Below are 11482 nucleotides of genomic sequence, written 5' to 3'. Positions count from 1 at the left end.
TGCTCTTCCAACATTTAGGCAACTGGTTTGGTTAATGGGATTTAACGTCCCAAAGCGACTCAGGCTATGGGGAACACCATATTGTAGGGCTCCGGAAATTTCGACCACCAAGGGTTCTTTAACGTGCACTGACGTCACACTGTACACGGGCCTCTAGAATTTTACCTCCATTGAAATTCGACCACCGCGGCCGGGATCGAACCCGCATCATTGGGGTCAGAAGCCGAGTGCCATAACCACTGAGTCACCGCGGCGGCACACTTAGGCAAATGTATAGTTCTTCAGTTGATTCGTCCAAACAAAATCATTCAAAAGAAGACATACTGCCCACAGACCCCAGCACTATAAATGGCGCATTGCACAGAACCAAATACTGTGTTCATAGGTGCCGACTATGGGGCGCCTGAAAATTTTCCGGGGATCCATTTCTAGTATTAATTTAGGCTTAGGTTTGAGGCTGTATAGAAGTGAAGTTCATTCTGCCTAAAAAGCAAGATGCTAATGGAAGCTATTTTCTTCACACACGTTCACAAGAAAAATAACTTACCAACTTGAATGAGGGAGGCCAACAGTCGCCAAAACCAAGGAGCATAGGGGATGTTTTTTTGTTTTAGTTAGTGTTGCTCATCAATGGGAGCTTAATAGGGTAATATTTTAAAGATAATTGATTAGCATGCAGAAGAAAAAAAAATGATGGTTGATTTGTGTAGCTAGGCCAAATGCGAACTAGGTGCGCTAGCAGTAATAGGTTTCCCCTTCGGCTCGGGTGTTTAGATCCAGTGTTGACGGTGGCAGTTGTTCGGATAGCGATAATGGGTAGATGCCCATATATGCAGAATTGGTCATTCTCTCCATTCACAGATCCCTAAAGTCTTCGTACCACTCCTAGTGCAGTGCACCACTGCCCTTCTATCGCAGGTGCTGCCATGGGCGGGATATATACCGGGTGTTTCAGCGAACACTTTCAAAAATTTTCATAAATAGGCTTTTTGGGGCAAAAATATGGCTTTTGCGGCATAGTAATACCAGTGCTGGCGGACACCAGAAAACCAGTGAATCGTATGAAGTAGTAAGTTAGTTAACTATTTTTGATAGTTAACATTTTAACTGTTACAGTTAGGCGCCTATAGTAGGATACAACTTAAAAAAACAGCAGTTGCTAACACTGGGCCGTTGTCCGCGGCATTTTGTATTACTCCGCTGGCCAAACGGAACAGTAAACTAAATCAGCTTTTTAATGTTTGACCATATCAAGCTATCCACGTATCAAAATTCTAGAGCTTGTAATTTTTTCTGTGAGATAAGCTTTTTGTTTAGGTAACAAGAAATGTTTAAGCAGCGGACTACTTTTTCATCGTGGAGGAATTCTGTGCACGGAGGCTGAATGTAGGGGGAGCTTCACTGCAGACTTAAGTTGTATCCGACTATAGTTACAATTAAAAATTTGTAGCCGGTCGTTAGTAATAGCCATATCAATTTTTAGAATTTCGAAAACGTTTCTTGGCGTTATGGCTCGACAAAATTTGGCTTTTTCGATTAGTTACATGCACTGGAGGGGTTGCTTCGCCTGCATGCTTTTCGAAAGCGCATGTATTTTGTGCACGATGCAGCCAGATTTTGTCGACCCACAGCAGCGAGGGTAATCGCGTTTTAAAAATTCTAAAAACTGATAGGGCTATTACTAACGATCGGCTACAAATCTCTAATTGCAACTAGGTGCCTAACTCTACTAGTTAAAAAGAGAATTATTAAAACTTAGTTAACCAGCTTACTACTTAACACGATTCACCGGTTTTCTGGTGTCCGCCAACACTCGTATTATTATGCTGCAAAAGCCATATTTTTACCCCAAATGCCTATTTATAAAAATTTTTGAAAGTGTTCGCTGAAACACCCGGTATATATACCCAGCAGTCTGCTCACCGTGTCAGGCGGCAACTCATTTAATCAAGAAAAGCTGCTCGAGAAGGCCAACCTGTGTCGCAGCCCAACTCAAGCAAACCTAATCCCAGAAAAAAAAGCCCAGAAATTATATATATATATATATAGACATGCAAGTACGCACCTGGGCAGGTGAGCAGCCTGCCGCAAAACCGGCCTCGGACAGACAAACAATGGCTAAATGTGGGGAATGGCCATTATAATAAGTGCTAACGCACTAAAACAACCACATGCCACCGATGGGATCCAAACCCACTACCTCCGAATTTCATGCCCGGTGCTCTACCAACTGAGCCATGGCAACGGCTGTCCAATTTTCTGCTTTCAAACATCCTCCTATGCTCCTTGGTTTCGGTGACTGTTGGCTTCCGTCATGTATATGCCACGAGCCCCTCTTTCCCCTTTCCTTGTCTGCTCACGGCTTGAAGTTAGCTCAAAGATGATCCTACCATAGGGGGCTGCAATAAACGCATGACTAGTACATACACAAGAGCTTTCACGTTTCGAAAGAAACAGGTAAGAAAAGCCAAAGGCAAAAATAACACTCTCATCTCCCTCAGGCACTATGTGTACATGCGCGTCCAAAATATTATGGAGCATGCTTCTACGTTTGAAATTTTCTTACATTACGTACAGATATGCCGGTTTACTGAGCTCATACGCGAGAGCACCAGCTGCAGTGGCATGTGCTATTGTGCTATTTTATGTATTAAGGACTCCCTAATTTGCGCTAGATAAGGGATAAATAAAGTTTGATCGCAAAGCGTGCTCCGTAATATTATGGCCAGTACTGTGCATTCATACACACATTTTAAATGCTGTAAAATCCCCATATAGAAGATGCAATCCACACAAATGTGTGCATTATAATAAAGGTCAAATGTAAAAAAATCGCCTACCAAACCATTTAAATCCACAGATAAGATTAATTAATGGAAATATTTTTGAATGGACACATCCACATTTCATGGTATGGTACAGCTCTGGTAGTTACTGTGCATTTTTTTTTTGTTTTTCAAGGATGAGTGTTTAAAGCTTAGAATGTGATTCGTATACATACCCAGTTATGACCACAATTAGTTGGGTGTTCATGTTACGGGTGCTCACAGTGCAAAAAGGATAGTACGAACATGAAAAGTGGCCACCGCCCTTAACATGACACACCCCTCAATAAAATCTGAAAATTGTTGCGTTTTCTGCCCGTTGGATCATAATGTGCACCTGATGGGGATACCCTTCATATAGCAGATGTGGCCTGTTAAATAATGCCTCAGGGTGCAAACTACATACACAAAGCAAGAAGCAGTGCCAGTATAGATATATGCATACAATTAAACACAAACATTGCTAAATTATGCCAACCAAAAACAAGCAATATACAAGATTAGGTCGGCTATAGTTGAGAAGGTTAAAATAAATTCCAGAATAAAACTACATAAGAAAAAAGCCACTTATGCTGGTTTTCACACCTGCTTTTGCTGATAAGTTCCATGCACAGCCTTTGTCGAAAATATATAGCCTGTAGTGTATCGTTATAAGCCACCCAGAGCAGCTTTCTGAAAACCACCTTTTACAGACAATGAACTTCAACCCATTCAACCCTCTCTCTCATCCCTCCTACACTGTTAACGTGCGGCGGCGTATCCCACTGGCGTATCCCACTGCCCTGGCTTCTCCACCGGGCGTTCCGAGGTCCAACCCTACTGTCTGAATCACCGCTCCCTTCTAGGAACTGAATCTGATGTCCAAATGGTGTTTGCAAGATATGGCTTCCTTAGTGGCCTGATGAGACCAATGTGAAGTGATTGACTAGTGCGAAAACTGCAGACTCTGTCTACTCGTCGTTACCCCTACCATAAGCACGCAGCTTCCTTACTTAATAAAGAACTTTCAACTCAACTCTCCTTGATTTCCCCGACGCCTTCATCAGCGGATCTAACAGACGCCAGGCAAGCTGCAGCAAAGCTGCTAAGGAATGAATTTGCTTGTATCGTAGTTATCACTTCAACAAACATCTCGATATTGGCCAACGATCCTCAGAAATGATACATTTCTATTATTCATCTATCCCAGAGCTCGTCATGAACGTAAACAAACAATACTAGCAAAATCGGGTTCGTGTACGGTGAACGTTTCAGTTCAGCGGTTGATCTCACGAAGACCCGGTCACCGATGGTCAGCAGCAGGTGGTCAGCAGCGAAGACATCTGGTCTTTGGTCGTGATGGTGTAGTCGTCGGCCTTGTGTGAAAGCTTCGTCTGCCACAGACAAGGCCTGCTAACTGGTCGGCCAGCCATCGGTGTCGTCGTCAGGTCTGTATCGTGTCGGGCTAGCAACTTGACTAGCACACATCATAAGGCACCACCACTTCATAAAACTGTGGCTTTCCGAGAGTACTTTCTCACTTCATGGAGTTTACACTATTCTTCTCTGCAAGCACCTTTGGGCAGAAGTGACACTAGTGCAGTCTTCCGACCATGTGGGATCGGACATGCCTTAGAAGGCTTCCATATCCTGAAAATTGCATGGGGCACAGCTGGCAATGGTACGGCTTCTGCGCCATGTGGGTACGGAGGTGAGTCAACAGGTTGGCCCTTTGTGAAAACGTGCTACCACAGTAGTCGCAACGGTGTGGACGGTCGCCCGTGTGGGTGCGCAGGTGATTCACCAGAACGTCCCTTCGTGCAAAGCTACTTTCACAGTAGTAACAATGGTGTGGCCGATTGTTGCTGTGGTTGTGAAGGTGCCTCACCAGGTTACACTTATGTTTGAAGCCCCTGCTGCAATGGGTGCACTGGTGCAGCTGACTGCCTGTGCGTTCTCCTTGGCAGTTTTCCATCTCAGTTTGATCAGCTGCCACAGTCCATGATGTACGGCATTCGCCAGGAGACGAGCCGTGGCCGAAATCTGTGGCAACCAATCCTGCATTGTGAAAGATTTCATTTTCAGACACAGAACCCCTAGCCTCAGCTTACTTGGTGGTATGGCCACAAGCAAGTGAATACCCAACGCAATCTTGAACAACGGTCATACCAGTACGTGCACGTCAGATTCAATAAATCCACCACAAACACACTTCTTTAAACAAGATTTGTTTCAAGTCTTTACATAGTTGAGGCCAACATTTCAGCTTGCAAATGACTGACAGTCAACGGCAGAAATGGACAAACATTACAACTAAAGACGCAGGAATTTCGAATGACTGGTACATTCCATTCATTTCCTAAGGCCGTCCGAAGCAGTCAGTATACAGCAGCTTTCACTCATGCCTGCATGTTTACCTGGGCTGTTTTCCTTGGTTTGATCAAATGTCATACTGTGCGGCGTATGGAATTTGTCAGGAGGTGAACTTTGTCCAGGAGGTGAGCTATGACCCCAGAGTGCGGCATCTAAGCCTGCAATAGGAGAATTTCATTTCCAATCAAACACAGCATTCCTACATCAAACGGATCACTTCGTGGTACAGCCATGAGCTAGTGGATGCAAAATGCAGTCCTGAGCAATGGTTGTGCCAACACACGTATGTGAAATTTAATAGGTACACCTTAAACAGAAGTATGTTTTAGATATGATTTTCTATTTCGAAGTCTGTGCACAGATGAGGAAAACGGAGCCACTGGTCAAAATGAACACAGCTACCAAACTAAAAACCTACAGCTGCCTTCACTCTAGTACTTGCACCGTGATTGCACAAAGGGGTTACCCAAGTCTACTAAGGTGATTTTTCAAGAACTGAGTGGCATAGTTATGATTTGTGATATAGCACACTCCAAACAACTGCTCCTTTTTGTCTTGAAAGCCCCTATGTTCACTATTCTCTGCACAGGAAGAAAACCGCCACAAAATCTAACTGCAGAAGAACTGAGGATTGGGTGAGTTGGTGGTGATCTAAACTGGAAAATAACTGCAGAAAAACTAAGTTCCTATACTCCATTTCATACTTAGCTGGCAACACTGCCAAAGCTAGCGTGCCTGTTCACATAGGCTAAGTCCGTGCCCAAAAAAGTAATTCCTAAGTGTACATAAACATATTTCATTGTGACTGGATGGGCAGGTGGGCTGCCTGCCTCAAAGCAGGCTTCTGACATGTACAGGGTCAATAACACTTAGAGGAAACACGGCTCTATGCGGCCACGTGCCTGCGGAGTGCCTCTAACCCGTTCATGAATCAATGCTAAGTGGCAAACAAGAAGAGGGACCTCGATGTGGTTCTTAGTGCCATCTGCCCCTGTGCACGGGTTTGCCACCGGCTTGGTCGCAATAGTGCTCCGCGTGTGCACAGCCACGCGGAGCCGTGTTCCCTCTAAGTGTGACTGACCCTGTACGTATGCCCAAAATCTGAAAATGCGCCTAGTGGTGTTACTCCACTAAAAAACAAAAGCTCTCGTTAAGTTCGCGAACCGTACCATAAGACTTATTTTCTGAAAGAATATGCAATAAAATGCACATTAACTAGAAGGATAGGACAACAGTAGCTATAAGAGACACAAGAAAAAATTCATTCCTGAATATGACAACACTGGAGTTGCTACTGTTACTGATCTTTCAAACCTACAATCACCATGAACTTCCATGTGATGGTAAGAAAGCAACAAATAAAAAGCAAGAAAAATCGATAAAAGAATGGGTCAAAGCAATTCAGATTACAAAGCAGCAGAACCACAATGGCTGAGTAAGGCACAGCACTTGTGAAAATATGAGCCACTGCAGAAGAGTCAAGACCATGGATGTTGCATGAAAGGCACAGGCACACGACAGCTTATTTCCGACTTTTTTTTTTTTTCCATCAATGGTCAGTTACTTAAAGGAGTTCAGAGACCTAGGTTTTGCTGCATCATGAAAAACTGCTATATATAATTACTGCTTTTTCATTCATTGCCATTCCAGCTCTTAAAGCAAGCTAGCCTTAGTGTTGTAGTGAATTAAAATGACAAAGCAGTGATTATATCACAGTTTTTTCAAGCCCTGCGTGACCTATACTGATCGATGTTGACCTTTGACATCACAGCCATTGTTTACCTGAGCAAACTAAAAGTCAAACAACACGACAGCAATTCAAATATAAATTTTATAGCGGTCGTAGGTAACTACAATGTGGTGATTGCATTATTATGCATCGTACACATCACTATAAAGAAGAAAAACACAGAACCAAAAATTAAGTTTCTATACTCCTTTGAGCTCACTGTTTCCTACACACTCCACACAATGTCGCACATTAAATCTCTCGTGATATCATCGAAGTCTAGCAATGAATCTTGCGGATCCCATTTCGTGCACAGGCACTAGACATTCAGATCACAAAATACGCCATGCTTCAGGTAGTGAACACCAAGCCATTCAGTTGGTGAGGGCTTGCAGCATTTTTCTGACAGTCTTCCTCTGGAAGCATGTACACATTGGCTTGACATTACTGGTTTCAAAGCCTGCAAAATGAAACACAGGAACCAACGTGAGTACAAGAAAAACACCAAAGGTGCTCATGTGTTTTGTGCATTGAACGATCATAATGTGGTGGCCCCCAATAGATTCTGAGGGCAAATTAGCTAAGCACAATGAAGCAAAACAACACGTTTGGCAAACATTTTAAACCATGCCATTAGTTTCATTGACTGTTTGTTGCAATAAAATTTTTATTATATGCTGCTCTGTTCTTGTTGTAAGCATCTGTAAGCAATCCGTTGAGCCGATACTAATTATTTTTCCGTACATTAACTTAATTTCTTTATTTACTACTTTTTATGCAATGCTGCCAGCTTTGGAAAAGGCTGTAAGTAGGCGTTGGTCATACATAGTCACTATGTACAATAAAAAAACCATTGCAACAGGCAACATTGTTTCACATGTAAAAGAAAAGACTGAACATTACTTGAGAAAAAAAGGGCAAACAAACAATGCATGCATTACTGTTGCTCAAAATACTCCAGCATATTCCAATGAAATGCAAGCATCATAAAGACACAACATCATCTTCACATCTGAAAATAAAAAAAGAATGGCAATGCTTGGACATAGAAAAACCCAACTTTAAAAGTCAAGTACACACTAGACACTTTCAGTTTCAGAAACTGTCAGGTTTCCAAGGCTGATGCTGCTTAGAAGATGGCAATGCTTCTTAATCCAAAGCATGTCGTCTATATGCAACCTCCAACACCTGGGCAGCATTGTAATTGTTCCATTGTGCACCTAAAAACTGTTGTCATCAACCACTTGGGTCACAATAAACAAGAGGAGACATTTTGAACACAATTCGAGGCCTGTGTTTTGCTGATAGCATTTTTTGCCTAGCTGCTGTCGATGCAGGGCAACTAGCCGAAGCACGTGATGAGTGGCTTCAACATAGAGCGAAAGCTCACATGTATAAGTGCAGGCAGGTGGCGAAAGCATTACAGGTCTGCAAAAAATGCTTGCTTCTCTTGCTGGGCTGTGTGTTACAGCCTCTTCTGTTGTCAGCGAAATGAGAACAACGGAAAATACACAGCCACAAGCAGCATTGCTCATATTTATTAATGCGTATTTATTAACAAAAAAGAATATTTATTAACACTGGAGGAACGAGGGATTACGGTGTTGAGTTTTATGGCACATAAGCAACTAACGCTATCATGAGCGAGGGGTGGATTACTTAGAAATAGTTTTTTCAAGAGGTGATTTGAATTTCTACAGGTGTCAGTTACGGGGGTCATTGCGCGAAGCCGAGAGGCAGGCTTACTTCCGTACCAGTCACACACTAGCAATACAAGTTCGCAGCACAAGTCCCTAACCGTGAAGTGGCAGTTATGGCAAATATGACTCAGCACATTTGAAAGGCGTTCATTAATCTAATGCAAGGAAACATGCACTCAGCAGAAGAATGTTCACTTGATGGACGGAAGGTTTCCATGTTGTCGGTGGGTCTGCAACCGGTGGTTGGTGGTCCCAAGCAGGGGTTCTCCATGTTGAATGGAAGAACACCCATGGTAGGAGGATAGAGGGTGTCTGTCCTCTCGTGCAATTGCCCTATTTATCCCCTAAGAAATGGATTTGTCGATGTCTGCATTTTACTTCTGTTAGGTCGCCGTCAACTCAAGGCACAGTGGGCCCCCTTCCCGTTGAATGAATTACCAACGGGCCTCCGCAACGTCACGACATAGACCACAAATGGGACCAGAAGCGGCAGATCCCTTCCCCGCTCTCGAGTGGCTGGCTGCCGCTGGCTGGCTGACTGACTGAAAAACATTTATTGGAAATCCCAAAAAGCATTCATGGGAGAGCAGGGTTAGGTCATTAGTCCAGGACTCCACTGTCACTTGCAGCTTTCTTAACCGCTTCGATCAGCTTAAGCTGTTCATTTAGGTCAGAACTGCCTAGCAGGGCCTCCCGCTGCTCTCGAGAGGTGCGTACATGTTTTCTTAGACCTGGCTTACCCTCATACTACCACGTAATTTGGTCTAGCGAGGGTCAAGTCGTCACACCAGGGACAATCCTCGTTATACCTAGTCGGATACATGCAGTTATATAAGAGCAGGTTTGGATAAACGCCCATTTGGTTTTTTCGCCACTCCTGGGACTGCTTTTTGTTTAGGTCTCTGAATGAATTACTGTGTGGAGGAGAATAACAGCACCTAAGGGTACGATAACGTTCCAGGCGATCAGCGAAGCATGTCACTCCCAGTGTTGAGGGTAGCATAGGTGTCGCACGGTTAGCGCAAGCTCGAGCTAGCCTATTTGCTCCCTCGCTTTCTGGGTTATCTTTCATGCCCTGGCATCCAGTAAATATATACCGGTGTAGAATTTGGATTTGCTACTTTCGTCAGAATTCTGAGGGCGTTCAATATCAATCCTCTCATTCATGTTGCCGCTGCAGGCTTCCTCCGAGTCCGTAACAATTAACAGGCTTTTATTGGTCTTCCAGCTGTGTACGGTCGCTGGAGCCATTGCAGCTGACTCAGCTGCTGAAGTTTTTTTCTGAGGCGATGGAGGCACCTACTAGCTGACGCTGTAAGTGGTCCACCACCACTACTGCTGACCCCTTCCTGTGATATGGGGACGAGTCAGTGTACAGTCATTTCTGTCTCTCTTCATTCGAGCAAAGCATCTAGCTCTGTCTTTTCTGCATCTCGTTCGGGATGGAATTTCTTGGGCAAGGGGTTGACATGGATCGTCATGCGCATTGTACATGGGATGCTGCCCTTGGACCATATATCGTCAAGGTCATCTGGCATGCCAAATCTATACAAGACCTGCCTGCCCGTGGTGCTTGTTTTGAGTCTTGTGTTCTGCGCACACACGAGGGTTTCCCTATATTCGGAATAGGTATTATGTACCCCTGCCTTTAGTAGTTTCACCGTGGATGTGTAGTTGGGCAGTCCTAGCGGTACTTTTAACGATTTCCGTATGAGTGAGTTCACACAGTTGACCTCCACTTTTCTTAGCTCGTGGTAGGTGAGTTTGTAGGTAACTCTTTATATGCTGAGAGAGACAAGAACCGTTTAAGCAGCGGACTACTTTTTCGTCGTGGAGGAATTCTGTGCGCTGAGGCTGAATGTGGGCGGAACTCTATAATGCGCAAGTGTTGTGGGAGCAGAAAATGAGACTAGGTATTACGCTACGATCTGTTAGATCATTGCCTCCTCTAGAAATGGTTAGATTTACAAGGTCCCAGTTATGTGTCAGCTTACAACTTCAACACCAGTGTGGTGGAAATAAAAATATCGAATGTTACTGCGTGGTTCTGAACTGCTTCTCAAATTGCGCACTCAGATGGCGGAGTCATAAAATGCACTCCCTAAATTGCATAAACCCTAACTGTCCTTGCCTTGCAATTATATTCTCAAACGTTTCCACCGACTATTTATTCCAGGAAGCACGGACGAGTGGAAAACGTACTGACAGCAGAACGCAGGGCACACAAAATGCGCACAAGGACGCAGGCACAGTTGACGTGCGCCGTGCTGTCTGCAGTCATATCTGTATAGTGAGCACACAATAGTTTCCCTGTACAAAACTGCGCCTCAGATACACGAAAACTAAAACGAATGTGTCAAATATGAGGTTACAAAAGTGTGAACTTCCCTTAAAAGTTTCCAACTCGAAGTAGTTCGCCATCGTTGATGCACATATCGATGCAGTTTGGATCAAATCAGCGCTCGCAGAGAGATAGTGCAAATTATTTAGTACGATTCAGAGATGGTGTAAATTACAATGCAGCAACGTTTTAGCCGCACATAAGCTAAATCGCATGTTCAAGCTGTAGGCTTCACTCAAAAACCGCGGAAACGAAACTGCTTGCCGAAAGAGATTTGGTTTCGTTACGGCACCCGACTGTGAGGCGCGCTACTTTTGATTTGCTTCCGGAGACCGCCAGAATATTACTGCAGTAAAGGGAATCAGTCTCAAGCAGTCACATATTGGAAGCGAGCGTGCTGTCAGCCGGGTGGCTGTTCTATGCAATTTTGAAACAAAGCCCACTTTTCCAATATAGCAGCTGAAATGGATTTTATTACGAAGTAATTTGTAGTTTAACAAAAAAAAAAAAAACTCTCTAATAGAGCTTGTCCCCA

At 43.9% G+C, this 11482-nt stretch overlaps 1 protein-coding gene across 2 annotated transcripts; it reads right to left on the bottom strand.

Moving 5' to 3' along the window:
- Positions 1–3974: 3974 nt before the first annotated feature.
- On the bottom strand, positions 3975–11064 carry LOC149331470 (uncharacterized). Of its 2 annotated transcripts, XM_089556645.1 has the most exons (3): positions 8802–11064; positions 5222–7918; positions 3975–4862 (listed from the first exon to the last, which is right to left on the bottom strand). In XM_089556645.1, exons 2-3 carry the CDS (start codon positions 5253–5255, stop codon positions 4399–4401), a joined length of 498 nt encoding a protein of 165 aa, XP_089412771.1. In that variant the 5' UTR covers positions 5256–7918; positions 8802–11064; the 3' UTR covers positions 3975–4398. The 2 variants fall into 2 exon arrangements, with proteins under 2 accessions (XP_089412771.1, XP_089412770.1); XM_089556644.1 differs by having other exon boundaries at positions 5222–11064.
- Between the last annotated feature and the right edge of the window lie 418 nt (positions 11065–11482).

Source organism: Amblyomma mixtum, chromosome 8, assembly GCF_055824585.1.
Source record: "Amblyomma mixtum isolate Tamu chromosome 8, ASM5582458v1, whole genome shotgun sequence".
In the NCBI taxonomy this organism is placed as follows: Eukaryota; Metazoa; Arthropoda; class Arachnida; order Ixodida; family Ixodidae; genus Amblyomma; species Amblyomma mixtum.
The sequence above is the reverse complement of the archived record's forward strand: the minus strand, read 5'-3'. Positions and strand labels throughout refer to the sequence as shown.